Below are 16,350 nucleotides of genomic sequence, written 5' to 3'. Positions count from 1 at the left end.
ATCCAACCCCTGGAATCAGCAACGTGTCCCTGCGTGTCCCCTCACCTCGCGTGAGTCCACGGCCGCGTACATGATGTCCATCCAGCCTTTGAAGGTTGCCTGTGGGAAGAGGAACGGTCAGACTTGGAGTCTTTTCCAGCATAAAGGATCCTGTGATTCTATGACAGTGGAGAAGAATGGATTTTCTGGGAGGTGTTTGGGGATGGGAAGAAAGGGAAGGTGATGGGGGTGTGTGGGGTTTAGCTCTGAGCACTCCTGCTTCTCTTTGGGAACGGCAGGAGAGGGACATGGGTTGAACCCACAAGAAAAACGTCCCAGAAGTATGGAAATTCTCATGTGAATATTCATGGGCCGTTCTGGGGCTGAGGCTACCAGCAACTTCCCAAAACACCACTGCAAACCAAAAGATGAAATTAACTCTTCTCTCCCTTCTCCTCTTGACTTCAAAGTCATTTTTGCAAAGGCAGAGCTGTGCCAGGGCCGGCTGCCTCCTCTCCAGTCCCAAACTGTGCCACCTCCATAGCCCTGACTTCCATATCCTGGCTCTGGTTCTGCTGGATCCCCATCCCAGCGGAGTGGGGGACTACACCAAATCTTTTACAGGGTCCTTCACAGCCTTTTGCTGCTGATTTGTTAAACAAAAGGTCTGCACATCTTGTTTCCTGAATCTGATGGAACAACAAGGCTGAAGAGGAAGCTGAATTTAGAAGCAGGGTCATCAGCTGGGGTTATTTTCCGATGCTGCAGCCACCAGTTCCCCTGGATGCGATGGGAGTAGCCCCAGCCCGCCCCATAACGGAGCTCACACCTATATTTTTATTAAAGCTGTGGTGAGCAGTTCCCCTTTGCTGCCCAGCCCAGCTGTGGGGAGTTCAGTGGAACCCGGCTGCCCACAGGGGACACGTGCGCCCTTTTTCCAGTCGTCACCCGCCCCACGCAAAGCCCCACAACCTACGGCTGGAGCAGACTGAACTTTCCAAAGGGTGCAGGGGTGACAGAGCCTCCCCTCCTGACTCCTGCACCCCGTGCTGTGCAGAGGCTGCTCTGCTGCGCCGGCCTTGGTGCTGTCTGCACCCATCTGTAGCAGTTCCCCTCCCATCTTCTACCCTGTCTCTTTTCCTCCTTGGCTAGGACAAAACCCCTTCCTAAGGGGTTTTTTTTGGTGTTAAAAACCAGCTTTGGAGCTAAGAAGCAGCTAAGAAACCCCATCCCATGTCAGCCCTGATGCTCATCCCACTGCCCTGCTAGGGCTCCACGCGTCTTGGACGGTGACACCCAATGTTGTGACGTACCACCTGCAGCAGGGACAGGTATCCCAAGCCCACGTTGTCGAAGTTGACCTTGACGTTGACCCATCTGACGTCGTTGGTGTGGAGCAGGGCCATGCAGTCGCTCTTGTTGTTGACCACGTCGATGTCGAAGAGCACACCCGTGGTGGTGTTGACACACCTGTAGTACTTTCCCGCGAACAGGTTCACCCCCATGATGCTGAAGATCAGCCAGAAGATGAGGCAAACCAGCAGGACGTTCATGATGGAGGGGATGGCACCCAGCAGGGCATTCACCACCACCTGCAAGGGGAGAAAACACCTTGGGGGCCTGGATGGGGCCTTCATGTTTCCATGCCCCAACCTTGCCCTCCCCAGCAGCACCGAGCGGGGTCAGACTGGACCAAAGGGACCTTAGCATTGATCCCACCGATCTGGAGGCCCCTGAAAACCAACTGGGATGTCCCTGGTGTAGGGGACTGCTGAAGGCTCTCATGTCCCTGTCAGGGCCAGCAGCACATGGGGACACACTTACCCTCATGCCCTCAAACCGGGACAGGGCACGCAGGGGTCGCAGAGCCCTCAGTGTCCGCAGGGATTTGATGGCTCCCAGCTCGGAGTATCCCAGCCAGTTTGCTGTCAGGCTGATGAGGGACACCTGGAAGGAGCAGCCCAAGTGATCAGCAGCACCTCAGGTGGAAACACAACTGCAGCTCCTGCCCTTCCCTCTCTCCTGAGTCCCTCAGGCTGGTGGTCATCCTCTAGTCCCAGGACACAGACATCAAGTCCTTGGGGTCCCTGGTGACCAGACACCTCAATGGTCACAGAATCCCAGAGTGGTTTGGGTTGGAAGGGTCCTTAAAGACCATTCAGTTCCACCCCCTGCCATGGGCAGGGACACCTTCCACTATCCCAGGCTGCTCCAAGCTCCATCCAACCTGGCCTGGGACACTTCCAGGGATCCAGGGGCAGGGTGACACCTCTTGAGTGTGAGGGTGGAATTGATGTGGACACAGAAAGGACAGGAAGGACAGATTGCTCTGTCATGGAGCACTTGGGAGCCCTTGTGTCCCTTCACAGCTTTACTTTTCTGGTGGAACAGCAGGGGCTGTTCTTGGCTTGGGTATAAAACAGACGGGTTTGAAAGTGGAATGAAGTGGTCCTTCCTGTCGGGACCATTATTTAAAGTAATGTTCTAAGCTCTCATTCTACAGCCACCCCTTTATCCTCCAGAATACAATCTGGGTTTGTTTACAACAGCCTCCAACCCCCCAAGCCCCTTGGCTTGGCCCTGCTCATCACGTACATCCACAATGAGGAAATCCAGCCAGCACCAGGCATTGGTGAAGTACACCTTGAAGCCGTAGGCCACCCACTTGAGCAGCATCTCGATGACGAAGACGTAGGAGAAGACCTTGTCTGCGTATTCCAGGATGGTGCGGATCACCTTGTGCTGCTCGATGTAGATGTCCTCGAAAGCCTGCAAGGGGCATGGAGCTACGTGACAGTCATCCTTCCACGGGACCTGTGGCATCCCAGGGCACACCCCTGCTGGCATCCCCCTGCTTTCCCCAGGGCTCGGGAAGCTGGGAGCCTAAGGATGGCTGGCATTTATTCATGGACCTGATCAACGTGGGGTCCAACTCCTGTTTGCAAGTCCTTGTTGGCTTTGTGGGGTTGGACCCAAAGTGAAGCTTCACTGAAGCCGAAGTCCAGCTGCAGCCAGTTCCTGGGGGTCTCAACTCAAACCCCAGGATGCCTACCCACACCTTGGGATGCTTTGGGAGGTTTGAAAATGCCCTGAGGAGTTTGGGTGAGTGCTGCACCCCTGTGTTGGGTAAGCAGTCAGAGGTAGGGGCGTGGTGACCAGGTGTTGCACAGCTGGTGTAGCTCAGCTTTCAATTCCTGCACCAGCTACAACCTCAGACATCCCCAAACCACCTCAGAGCGAGCTGCAGACATGTAAAGTGTGTCTGAAAACCCTCTCAGTCCCTCTGTTCTCCTTCCCTGTTTCTTCACCTCCAAACCTGAAGAGAAGTTGGTGTTTCCTGGGTTAAATCCGGCCCAAACACTCGGCACCAGCACCAGGCCAACACACAGATGATGAATTAGGCTGATTTAATGGAACACCTGGGTTCTGAGAGGGGGCACCAGGCGCTGATGGGGGTGCTGAGCAGCAAAATAAAAACCATGAACTGCTTGTCAGGCACCTCCCAGCAGCCGGTGCTGGCGGTGGTGAAATGAGGACCCACACGAAGATGAATAAATGGTTCAGGGGGTTCATAGTTGGCATAAGAGCAGGAGTGGGGGCTGTAGGCAGTGGCATCCCCTCAAGCCCATGGACCACATGGTCCAGAGACGCTGGGGAGGGGTGACCAGGGTGTACCACGACTCCTGGAGGATGTTTAGATCCCCTCACAAGGCTGTACCTTGGTCTGACCTGAGCCAGATGGAGTTTGAAGTCAAACATCTGCCCACAGCTGGGTCACTCGGCACAGGAGATGCCCAGGTCCTGGGCTCTGTCACCTCCCTGGGCTCCCCCAGGCTGGGGAGCTGCTGCAGAGCCCTTGGGACAGGGGGAAAGGTGGCACCTACCAGTGCCCCACTGCTGAGGAGGATCATGAAGACGATGAAGGTCTCGAACCAGTCGTGCTCCACGATGCGGAAGCAGGTCTTCCTGAGGTTCCACCAAATCTTCCCCTTCTCACTTGTGATGTCCACGTAGAGGCAGGGAAACCTCTTCACACAGCCTGGGGACACAGGGCCTGGGGGTCACTCGTAGCCAGGGTGGTCCCACTATTCCCAGTTTTATGGGCATTTTAAACCATCCCTGGTGGAGGTTGGACCAGGATCCTGCTGGGCTTAGGTGGGGGCATGAGGGGAGCTCCATGGGGACATCTCTGTGGTGGTACAGGAGGATTTGGAGTTCTGGCTGAGCTCAGGGAGCCTGGGGGTCCTTGTGCTGCAAGAATGGGCTGTCAGTGGCCCCTCCACGCCCTTTTCCCCTCTCCACACCCATCTCCCCCTGCCCGCAGGGTCTCCAGCCCTGCTCTGCCCCTCACCTTCGGTGAAACATTCCTCGGGCTCGTTGCTCTCCTCGGCCGCCTCGGCCACCTCCTCCTCCTCGGGCGCGGGGGGTTTGTAATCCACTGTGCTGCACACGGACGAGGCGTTGTCGCTGGACAGGGGGTTCTGCAGAGGGACAGGAATTCAGGCCGGGCTCCGGGGCTTTGGCTGCCTCCAGCCATGCTCCTCCTGCCCCAGAGAGCCCAGGCGGGACCAGGTGGGTGCTGGGACCCCCTTGTTTGGAGGATGCTCCGAGTCCCCCTCCATGGACACACAGCCCAGAAGCTGCTGAGTCATCCAGGGCTGCAAACCCTGGAGGATTGGTGGTATCTGAGCTTTGCTTTTCACCCAGGTTCAGAGGAACAGAAGGTCCCCTGATCCCAGCCTTCCTCCCAGCACAGCAGCTCCATCTCACATCCACCCATGCCACCACCTCAGGCTGATTTTCTCACCTCCTCCTCCTCCTCCTCCTCCTCCTCCTCCTCCTCCTCCTCCTCCTCCTCCTCCTCCTCCTCCATGTGTCCCCATCCAGGAATTGCTCTGCCAGCCCCCCTTTGGTGCAGAAACCCAAGCAGCCTCTCCTCTCTCCTCCCTCTGGCTCGGCTCATGCCGAAGGGCCCTCAGCCCGAGGTTCACCCAAGTTCAAAACCTGCATCACAAATACCTCTCCAGCTCCATCCTGCTCCACAGCTCCGCTTGGCTGCCTTCCCAGACACCACTCAGCAAGGCCCAGAGGGGCTGATAACAAGAGAAAACCTTGGCAAATCCCTTGGGATTATTTTTCCTCCTTTTTTTGTGTGTTCCGAGAAGCCCTCGTGCAGCACTAGAGGAACCAGCAGATTCCCCAGCCCTGCCTCTCCTACCTGGGAGCAGCAGGAACCAGAGGATCCTGGGTGGGTATTTCCAGAACAGGAAGGTGTTGGCTTACACGGGAAGGAGATAATCCTCCCCCCAGGCTGCTCCTGCTTTTGGTAGTGCACAAAGGAGCTGCTCCAGCCTCCAAAAACCAGGGAAAAGCCCTGGGGGTAAACTGAGGCACCGTCACTGCCTGCTGCTTCAGGGGCCACAGCCGCATCTCCGCACGAAGATGTTGCTTTGGGGACCTTTGGGGACATGCAGGAGAGGACACAGCAGCAGGGGTGGCACCAGCTGTCAGCTGGTGGCTCCCAAGGGCCACGGGGACCACATTCAGTCGAGGCTGGGCAGGAGGGGCAGGAGGGGCAGGGGGATTTGGGAGTCTCAGCACGGAGCCAGGCATGCTGTGACCCCAAGGAAGGACACACAGGAGCCACCTGCCTCCAGGACAAGCGTTACAAAGGGTCAGGGTGGGGACAAACCAGTGCAACTGCCCTGGAGATGTGGGGGAAGGTCCAAAAGGGCCTTGGACGGCTCATGGAATCCAGGAGTTCTGTGGGTGGAGCTCGGGGCAGGTTCTCTTGGGTGGGGACAGGGATAAAACCCATCCCTGGGGGCTCCTGAGCCGTCCCACTCCTGGAACCAGCAGGTTTGGAGGGCAGTTTCCATTACACACCCGGTACAGCCTCTCCAGCCCGGCTGGGGCTTTCCCCCAATCCAGAGCTTTCCCATCCTTGGTGCTGCACGCCCTGACTCACCCCAGGACCCCATAATCCACAGCACTGAGAATCATGGAATTGTTCAGGCTGGAAAAGCCTTCTGAGACCATCGAGTCCCCCAGCACTGCCGAGGCCACCACTGACCCCTGTCCCCAGGTGCCACATCCACACGGCTCTTAAACCCCTCCAGGGATGGGGACTCCACCCCTGCCCTGGGCAGCTGTGCCAGGGCTGGACACTCCTTTCAGTGAAGAAATTTTCCTTAATCTCCAACCTAAACCTCCCCTGGCCCAGCCTGAGGCCGTTCCCTCTCCTCCTGGCCCTGTTCCCTGCCAGCAGAGCCCGACCCCCCCGGCTGCCCCCTCCTGTCAGGGGCTTGTGCAGAGCCACAAGGTCCCCCCTGAGCCTCCTTTGCTCCAGGCTGAGCCCCTTTCCCAGCTCCCTCAGCCCCACTGACAACACCCCTGTGCTGCACCACATCCCGGGACACATCACCCTGCCCTGCAGGGTGGGATCCCCAGGGGAAAAGCCCCTGGAAGAGCCCTGGGCCCCGGCACTGATTCTGCGGAGCCGCAGACCGGGCTGGCGCCTCCTCGCTGCTTTGAACTGCAAAACAGAAATCCACCGCCAGATTGCGAAATTGCAGCTGCGATGATCCTGCCGCTGTCATTTCCCCGAAGAAGAGCTTTTCCTTGGAAAGGAGCTGCTCTGGAAGCGGAGAGGATTTCCCAGCGTTGGCTGAGCAGCCCGTGCGGAGAAGCCCCGGGGTTTGGGATCGTCACGGCGGGAGTGTCCCCGGAGCGGGCGCTGCGCGGGGCTGTGGCTCCATCTGGAGCTGATTCCCGGTGTGTGAACACACCCGGCTGGCACCGACTCGCCCCGGAACAGCGCAGGGCTCCCAGCAATTAGCACCTGGCTGCTCATCTCATCTTATATATACAGGCTGGGAGAGCGGAGGATGTTCAGCCTGGAGCAGGGAAGGGTCTGGGAGAGCTTCGAGCCCCTTGCAGGGCCTAAAGGGGCTCCAGGAGAGCTGGAGAGGGACTGGGGACAGGGGATGGAGGGACAGGAGCCAGGGCATGGATCCCAGTGCCAGAGGGCAGGGCTGGATGGGAGATTGGGAAGGAATTGTTCCCTGGGAGGGTGGGCAGGGCCTGGCACAGGGTGCCCAGAGCAGCTGGGGCTGCCCCTGGATCCCTGGCAGTGCCCAAGGCCAGGCTGGACATTGGGGCTGGGAGCAGCCTGGGACAGTGGGAGGTGTCCCTGCCATGGCAGGGGATTGGAATTGGATGGTCTTTGAGACCAATTGTCATTTCATGACAAATCGCAGCCCATCGTTTCCCCTGCCTGGGCTGGGCCCCTGTTTTTAATGCACGCCCTTGGCTCCCACCTGAGTCAGCTTTGACTGAATTTAGGCACCAAACCTGACAGCCCCGATGGGCTGAACTGGTCTTTACGGGTTGAGAGGTGCTCTTTGCCCCCTGCATGTGCCGGGGATGGCTCTCAGAGTTTTTCCATGCAGTATTTCGGAGCCGGTGCCATCAGCTAAACCCAGCCCAGAGCTGTGCCAGGACAGGGCCAATGGCTGCACACCAAGGTTTTCCCACCTGCTGGGAAGCACTTCGTGGTGGCAGGGAGCTGAGGTCCCTGGGGACCCCATGGAGCCGGCAGGGTGTGGGGTCCCCCCGCCATTGTGGCCAGGTTGGCATTGGCATCACCTCTGCAGCGCACCTGCTGTGCTGGGCACTGCTGCTGTGGGTCTGGGGTTGTGGTAGGAAAAATTTGGGGGAAAATGCCAATGCTCAGCCCTCCTGGTGGCAACACTGAGGGAGCTGAGAGCAGCAACCCCCCCGGTCCGTTCCCTTGATCAAGGTGCTCCATGCATGTTTGTCCCCCCTGTGGGGCTTGGCAGTGAATTCGCAGTGACGACGGCCAGCCCCACCTTTCCTGCTGTGCCACTCCTGCACCCCAAATGCTGAAAACCCCCTCCTTTCCCAGATAACACGAGATAATCGGGGTTGTCTCCTCTGCTTGCCCCACGCTGTTCCAAGCTGGGTCCCTGTCGCTGTGCTGAGCTGTGAGGAGCCCGCAGATGGGAGGGAGGGGAGAGGCTCTGCAGTTTTGGGAGCTCTGCTTCCTTTTCCAGCCTGGAAAAGACTCCCTGTGCAGCACCATCCAGGTGTTCAGTAGCACCAGATGTCCCCTGGAGCTGGCAGGGCTGGTTGGGACAGCTTCCCAGAGTTCCCTCAGCTCCTGGGCACACATTTGCCATCCGGTCATGACAAATCCCTGCTCAGAGCTGTTCTATTGTCCATACAAACCCCCTTCCCAGGCTGATCCTGTCCCCCTCAGCACCTCCAGCTGGCCCCTGCGTCCCCAGGACCTTGGAGTGAGCAGTAATTTCCCACCACACCATCAGCCTTCTGTGTCCACTTGGGTCTTCCCAAGTTTCTTGTGCCCCTGCCACCCTCCCAGTGGACCCCAGCAGTCCCCTGGAGACGGGGCTCAGCTGTCTCAGCTTTGGATCCCACGTCCCTCGCTTCGTGTTCACCCCTGCTAAGCTCCTCCATCTGGTTCAGGCCCCCCAGGATGATGCTTTCTGAGGCTTAGCAGTGGATCCGATGATAGTGCCATCAGCAGATTTCCAGGCATCAGATTCCTCTGCAACATCTTTAACCCCAAACTGAGCACTCTGACCCTTGCACCGCCCCTGTGGTGCTGTGGGGCCCTCTGGCACTGGCAATAACCCCACAGTCTGACCCAAAACAGCCGAAGCCCTGCTCGGACCCTCCCCTCCCACTCCAGCTTACACTGGGAAATGCCAGCTTGGAAAGCCCCAAGTTTGGCCCTGTGAGGAAGTGAAAAGTGACCCAAACCAACATCATTCCTTGGGCAGCGCAGCAGGAGTGGGGCAGTCCCGGTTTTGGGGTGAAACCCTTCCCTTCCCTCCACCTTCCTTACCTTGGTGGTGTCCTCGGTGTCGGACTGGGTGCTGGTCTCCTCATAGAGGTCGGACTCCTCAGAGGCGATGGGGACCTGCACCGTCAGGTTGGGGTTGTTGATGAAGTTCATGTGGTCCAGCTCATCCATGAAGATGTGCTCCTTCCCTGTGATACCATCCAGGTACCCCGACTTGGGCTCTGGGGCCGTGTCCACATGGTTGAGCACGGAGTTGTCCCTTTTACTGGGGTCCTGCTCTTCCTCTGGTGCCACCTTCTTGCCCTTCCAGAGCCGGCGGAGCAGCGCGAGCAGCGTGGCCTTGGCGAAGGCGATGCCGCGGGTGATGCGGCCGATGGCGATCTGCAGGTTGTTCATCTCCCCGTCGTCGTCTGACGCCGCCAGGCTGTCGGCGCTGAAGGAGCTCAGCAGCAGAGCCAGGAACAGGTTTAGCACCTGGGGGGATGAAGCAAATGCCAGCCCTGAGGTCCAGCAGGTCCTGAGCCTCAGGATCTCCCTCTGGAGCTGCAGGGATCACTCGTGGCTGTGGAGAAACCCCTTCACTGAGCATCTCACGGGCTCTGCCCTGCCCTCAGCAGCTCTGGGCACTGCAGAGGTGCCAGTCCCAGTTCTTGGAGGACATGGCCATGCTCCTCCTCAACCCCCCTGGTCTCTGACACCCTCAACCTCACCCTGGGCTCCCACGGTCCTACAGATCCCTCTGCAAGTGATGCCAGTCACGGTTTCAGCTCCTTTCAAGCTCTGCTGTGGATCCACGAGTGTGTCCCTTTCTTTGGTCTCCTGGAGCTCCAGGAATCCCATGGGGGATTCCCCAAGCCTCTGGTGCTGGGTCCACCACCCCCAGGGCTGCAGCTCAGCTCTTGCGGCTGCCCCTGGATCCCTGGCAGTGTCCCAGGCCAGGCTGGACAGGGCTTGGAGCAAACTGGGATAGTGGAAGGTGTCCCTGCCCATGGCAGGGGGTGGATCTGGGTGGGCTTTAAGGTCCCTTCCACCCTGAAACGGTCTGGGATTTCATGATTCTGTGATTCTGTCCCTTCTCTCCCCAGGATGAAATCTGCTTGTCCTCTCAGCTGCAGCTCGTCCTCTCCTCTTCCCTGCCTTTGGTAGCTCCGATGCTCAGCAAGCTCCTGAGGGTCTCCAACACCCTGGAGCCATGGAGGAGCCTCAGCCCCCGCTGTGACCTGATCCCTGTCTCCCAGAAATTGCTCTGCTCCATCAGAGTGATATTTCACCTCAGCATGAGCCAGTAAATGCTCTGTGTAACCCCAAGCATGGGCTCTTGTGCTTCCCCTTCTACTTCACCATCCCGAAACGTGACTGGACCCCTCCACAGCCTCGCCAGGCACAGCTGGGGTTGCTGCCTGCCAGAAACCTGGAGCAGCTCGGGAGCCGAGGAGTGGGACAGGCACCCCCGCGGAGCGGAGCAGGGACAGAGCCAGCCCACAGCTGTCGGTGTTTGTGCTGAGTTGTGCGGTGCCAGCAGCGCATCTGAGACGGGAATTAGCTGCTATCCAAGGACACCGCTGTTTTCACATGGCTCATGCCATGTGCCTTAAACCACGTCTTTAAATAAATCCCTGCGGGCCCAGCAGTTGAATGCCCTGGTTAAGCACCAGTTACAGTTCACGGGTGCCGCTGGCTCTGGCTTTGTTGGACAGGACTCTGTTACCTTGTCACCCGACTGACTTCCTCCCTTTTCCCTGAATAACCCCAAAGGAAATGCTCAAAGTGTCATCAACAGCAAAGGATGGGTCACCTTCCTGCGCAGGGGAAGCGCGGAGAAACACACACCTCCCTGCACGGGGACACTCGGGAGCCTCTGGGACGGGCTCCAGGACTCGGAAATACCTGAGGCGCGGCCAGGAGAGCCTGGCAGAGAGGAGGAGGAGGGCAGAGAGGGCTCTGGCTGTGTTTCTGATCCGTGTTTCTCTGCTGGGCTGTAAATGGAGCCCGTGCAGGAGCTGCAGAGCTGCCCTGAGGGCTGGGGTGCAGCTCAGGGATGGGGACACTGGCACCTCTGAGATGGGACGTTGGCACCTCTGGGACAGGGACACCTGCACCCCTGGGACACCGGCACCCCTGGGATGGGGACACCTGCACCTCTGGGAGGGGACGTTGGCACCTGTGGGAGGGGGACACTGGCACCTCTGGGACTCCGGCACCTCTGGGAGGGGGACACCTGCACCTCTGGGACACCGGCACCTCTGGGAGGGCTACTGCTGACCCCACCAGCTGAAATTGCTGCCCCCGTGTCTTCTCCAGAGCAGTCTCCTGGAGAGGTGGATGGACTGGGCCACTCCCAAAATGAGCTCCAGACGAGGGAAAGTTCCCAGAGCCCGTTTAGGGAGGGCTCTGCACGGAGCCCCAGCTGGGGTTCCCAGTCCAAACTCCTGCGCTCCCTGCAGATGGTTCTGGAGAGGCTCCTGCTCCTTACACTCCTCACGGGTGATTTTCAGCCTGACCGAGCCTGGAAAGGTGGATCACAAACCACTACTGACCAGTGGGAGATGGGCAGCCCGGGGGGACACGGGGCTGCTCCCCTCACCTGCCCAGCACCAGCCAGCACAGACCTGGGGCAAGGTCTGCAGCCAGGGGCTCCCCTCCAGAGCCCCAAATCCCCGGCGCGAGCCAGGGGCGCCAAGCAGCACCCAAATCCCAACTTTCTGCCCTCAAAGTGGGACACTCCAAGCTGACCCGAGCCGGGGGCTGCTCTGAGTTTCTCCCCGGGCTCCTTTCACAGCCTCCCTGGGGACAGGGGTCAGCAGCTCCCGGGGGCAGATAGGTTTTCAAAGCAAATTCCAAAGGGATTACACAGCCCCGGCAAGTAATAGGAGCGAGCCGGCGCTTCCCTCCCCTGCCCTGCTCCTCAAGAAGGGAGAGCAGGGCCCACGCAGGCTGCAAAACAAGCTCCAGAGCTGCCAGCGAAGGGGTTACCAAGTTTAGAAAGGATTTCACGCTCGCCTGGAACCCGCGAACCTGCGGCTCAGGCAGCACAGGCAGCCAGGGGAGAGGGGAGGGCGGGGGCAGGGCGGGGGCAGGACGGGGGTGAGGGGAGCAGGGGTCCCACAGACACAGGGAAGGAGGTTGGGCATCACCAGAGGCCACCCCGAGCACGGTGAGGACTGGGGGGATTGGGGACCTGCAGGAGCCTGCGGGGGGGCTGCTCCCAAAAGCAGCTGGAGCAAAGGGTGGGATGGATGGATGGATGAGGGATGGATGGATGGATGGATGGATGGATGGATGGATGGATGGATGGATGGATGGATGGAGGGATGGATCCATGGATGGATGGATGGATGGATGGATGGATGGATGGATCCATGGATGGAGGGATGGATGGATGGAGGGATGGATGGAGGGATGAATGGATGGATGGATGGATGGATGGATGGATGGATGGATGGATGGATGGAGGGATGGATGGATGGATGGATGGATGGATGGATGGATGAGGGAAGGATGGAGGGATGGAGGGATGGATCCATGGATGGATGGATGGATGGATGGATGGATGGATCCATGGATGGAGGGATGGATGGATGGATGGATGGATGGAGGGAGGGATGGATGGATGGAGGGAGGGATGGATGGATGGATGGATGGATGGATGGATGGATGGATGAAGGAAGGATGGATGGATGGAGGGAGGGATGGATGGATGGATGGATGGATGGATGGATGGATGGATGGAGGGATGGATGGAGCTCTGCCTCCATCCCTCATCAGGAGAGTGGGAAGTGGAGCAGGAAAGCTGGAAAAGCCAAGTGGAGGACACAGGGCAGCTTGAAGCTGAGCTCTGTTTTATCCCAGAGTTGCTCCTGCCTCTGCCTAAAGCCCGTTGTTGTTTTCCGTGCCTCAGTTTCCCCCCAGTTCCTGGTCTGGTTTCAGCTGAAGGTCCCTCAGGAATCATTTCCCCCTCTGTTTCACACAGGGCTGGCACAGCCCATCCCAAGGGCCTGTGGAGTGAGGAGAATCCCTGTGCTCCCGTCCAGCTCCAACCAGACCCTGCCCACAGGCACAGCCCTGTGGAAAAGCTGAGCTGGACAGAGCAGTTGCCACCCCACAGCCCCCTCTGTCCCTCCCCCAGTGAGGGTCCCCCAGCCCCCAGGCTCACCACAAGGTTCCCGATGACCATGACCATCATGAAGACGATGAGGCACATGGTCTGGCCGGCCACCTCCATGCAGTCCCACATGGTCTCGATCCACTCCCCGCAGAGGATGCGGAAGACGATGAGGAAGGAGTGGAAGAAGTCGTTCATGTGCCAGCGGGGCAGGGTGCAGTCCACCGAGATCTTGCACACGCACTCGATGTAGCTCTTGCCGAAGAGCTGCATCCCCACCACGGCGAAGATGAAGACGATGATGGCCAGGACCAGCGTGAGGTTGCCCAGGGCGCCCACGGAGTTGCCGATGATCTTGATGAGCATGTTGAGGGTGGGCCAGGACTTGGCCAGCTTGAAAACCCTCAGCTGCAGGGGGCAAGGAGAGAAGGGAGGTGGCTGGCAGTGTCTTTGCCACCAGGTGCCAGCAAGGCTGTGACACTGCCATTTGACCCTCTCGGGGCTGTTTGATCAAGGCAGGAGGGGTTAAACCCCCAACTGCTCTGACTCCGACTGCCCTAAATATTTAACTTGAATCAGTGTTTGTTTTCTTTAACAGGGGTCGAGATGGTCCCTCCCAAGCTGGGCCTCCACCATGAAGGAGGCTGAAGAAGCCACCCCCACCCTGTCACCCCCCAGGTGTCCCCGGCACGCACCAGGCGGAAGGAGCGGAGCACGGAGAGCCCCTGCACATTGGCCAAGCCCAGCTCCACCAGGCTCAGAGTGACGATGAAGCTGTCGAAGATGTTCCAGCCCTGCTGGAAATACTCGTAGGGATCCAGAGCAATGAGCTTCAGGACCATCTCCGCCGTGAAGATCCCTGTGAAGACCTGTGGGAAGCCGCACCCTTGGTCACTTGTTTGTAAACCAGGGCTGAGCTGGGGGGTGGGGTGGGCAGCATCCCTCTTTTTTGGTGTATTCCCAAAACATTTCACCCCATTAGGGCCAGTCCCAGTTGGGAACGAGCTCCCCAGATGCTGCCCAGTGTGGCTGGTGAAACCAGACTGGGAGTACTGGTGGCTGATTTCTCTGGAGGGACACAAAGGCGAGTGTTGGCAGCTGGAAATTAAAAATAAAATTTCCTTGGTAAAGAGACGCCTTTGGAATGACTGGGAAGTCACAGATGCCCAGCACTGGGAACTGGGCTGCTACTGGGACACCCCTGTCCCTCCCTGAGCCCTGTGACAGCTGAGCTGGACTTTGCACATTGCTCCTTTCTGGGACCTCAACAGCATCTGCAGTGTTGTGTCACTGCAGAGAGGGTCCAGCCAGGTGCCAATCGGCATCTCCGCTGCAATTCCACGGCACAGCACATGCAGAGGGCCTGGGGGCAGATTTGCCCTGGCTGGGGATGGTGTGGGGACACACAGGGCTGTCCCTTGCTGGGCAGGGAGGCTGCTGCTCCTGCATCCCAGGGTACGGTGCCCATGTGCCCCCAGCATGCCAGTCCACAAATGTCCCCTGTCCTGCTCCAGTATCCCAGGGGATTGTCCCCTCGTGTCCCTTCCATGCCAGCCCACAGTGTCCCTGTCCTGCTCCAGTATCCCAGGGGATTGTCCCCTCGTGTCCCTTCCATGCCAGCCCACAGTGTCCCTGTCCTGCTGCTCCCGGCTGACTCCTACCCTTGTCCTGTACACCCTGCGGTGGCACAGGCAGGCGATGTGCGGGAATCCTGGCTCAGTGGGATCTCCTCCTCCTGCTCCCATCCCCACCTGGCCCTTCCCCAGCAGATCATTCCCCCGGGGCGCACACGCAGCCGGAATCCGCTCCTGGCTCCAAGGAAGGGCTGGAGCCGCCTCAGCCCGGCCGTGCCTCGAGCACCGGCCCATTAATCCCCTTGTATTTCCTGAATGAAACCAGAGCCGGTCCCGCCCGCCCGGGCAGCGGCGTCTGTCACTCCAGGGCTGCGCTGCCAGTGCCCGGCAGCTGCTGGGGCAGGGCAAAGCGGCTGCAGAGGAGAGGGGAGCTCTCCCATTCCTTGGGCATTTCCCACCGCTGTCAGGGGGCTCCCGGGCTTGTCCCACCAGCAGATCCATCCAGCTCAGAGCCGTTTGTCACCAGCTCTCCGAGCAGGAGCAGCCACTAAATGCACCTATAAAATCAGGACAGCCGAGTTTGCAGCCATTCCACTGGGAAAATCCCTGGTTATTGTTAATTTTGATGCTGCATTGTTGCTTCCTGCTCAGTGGGCACCTGTTTGTTCCCACAATCCGGAGCACCCTCCGCTCTGCCCCGTGGCCTTCCAACATTTCAGGGACACCGTGGTGTCACCCAGGGCTGGCAGCAGGGGTGTGAAGCAGAGGGTGGCTCAGGATGTGCCAAGCCAGGCAGGGACTGCAGCAGGAGGGGAGCAGGGAAGGATGGATCCCAATCCCACATCAATCCCCCTGGTCGGGGCCGTCGCGCAGCCCAGCCCTGTGCAGGGTGCTGTGGGCAGAGCCCTGCAGGGCTTTGCCAGCGGCTGGGATGTTTCACACCCAGCACAGGGGATCTGACCTCCAGGACGGGTGGTGGGGCTGCCGGGCTCGAAAGGGGAAGGATGGAGTTCCCTACCAGGTTCCCCACGCTCAGCACGTTCTCGAACTCCTCCGTCATGGGATAGTGCTCCATGGCCATGAAGAGGGTGTTGAGCACGATGCAAATGGTGATGCCCAGGTCCACGAAGGGGTCCATCACCACCAGCTTGACAAACTCCTTCAGCTTCACCCACGGAGGGCAGCAATTCCAGACCAGGAATGTGTGGGCGAATTTGTACCACCAGGGTGGGCATTTCTGGTGAGCTTCTTCCAGCTCTGAGGGTGGGAAAGGAAAAGTGTGGCATTATCTTGTCCTCACCTGGGTGGGCAAGTGCTGACCCTCAGAAGTTCTCCTGAGGCCCTGGACCGGCTCTGGACGATCTATGATTTTAATATCGTGGAATATCCTGAGCTGGAAGAGATCCACAGGGATCATTGATCCAGTTCTTGGCCCTGCACAGACCCCCCAACAACCCCACCCTGGGCATCCCTGGCAGCGCTGTCCCAGCGCTCCTGCAGCTCTGGCAGCCTCGGGGCCGGGACCATTCCCTGGGGAGCCTGGGCAGTGCCCAGCACCCTCTGGGGGAGGAACCTTTCCTTGAGATCCAGCCTAAACCCCCCCTGACACAGCTCCAGCTGTTCCCTGGGTCCTGTCCCTGTCCCAGGGAGCAGAGATTGGAGCTGCTCCTTGGGAGGAGCTGAGGTCTGACCTCAGGCTCCTCTTCTCCATCTGAATAAACCAAGTGACCTCAGCTGCTCCTCATGTGGCTCCTCCACATCCTTCATCATCTTCTCAGCCCTCCTTTGGACACTTTCTAGAAGTTTTAGGTCATTCTTGTATTGTGGCACCCAAAAAATATGGGGGC

General features: G+C 59.1%; 1 protein-coding gene across 1 annotated transcript in view; it reads right to left on the bottom strand.

Annotated features, from left to right (window-relative positions):
* SCN4A (sodium voltage-gated channel alpha subunit 4) overlaps nucleotides 1–16,350 on the bottom strand; it is a 43,488-nt gene that overhangs the window by 6,739 nt on the left and 20,399 nt on the right. The window contains exons 13-22 of the mRNA XM_082297447.1: nucleotides 15,522–15,760; nucleotides 13,625–13,798; nucleotides 12,981–13,337; nucleotides 8,870–9,301; nucleotides 4,331–4,460; nucleotides 3,864–4,018; nucleotides 2,575–2,748; nucleotides 1,804–1,926; nucleotides 1,293–1,571; nucleotides 46–99 (exon numbers count right to left, since the gene is read on the bottom strand). Of these exons, the coding sequence (XP_082153573.1) occupies nucleotides 46–99; nucleotides 1,293–1,571; nucleotides 1,804–1,926; nucleotides 2,575–2,748; nucleotides 3,864–4,018; nucleotides 4,331–4,460; nucleotides 8,870–9,301; nucleotides 12,981–13,337; nucleotides 13,625–13,798; nucleotides 15,522–15,760 (2,117 nt within the window). The remainder of the gene's footprint in view (nucleotides 1–45; nucleotides 100–1,292; nucleotides 1,572–1,803; nucleotides 1,927–2,574; nucleotides 2,749–3,863; nucleotides 4,019–4,330; nucleotides 4,461–8,869; nucleotides 9,302–12,980; nucleotides 13,338–13,624; nucleotides 13,799–15,521; nucleotides 15,761–16,350) is intronic.

The sequence above is a fragment of the Coloeus monedula genome (genome assembly GCF_965178545.1).
Source record: "Coloeus monedula genome assembly, chromosome: 26".
NCBI classification, from domain to species: domain Eukaryota; kingdom Metazoa; phylum Chordata; class Aves; order Passeriformes; family Corvidae; genus Coloeus; species Coloeus monedula.
This window is presented reverse-complemented; position numbering and strand designations above follow the sequence as displayed.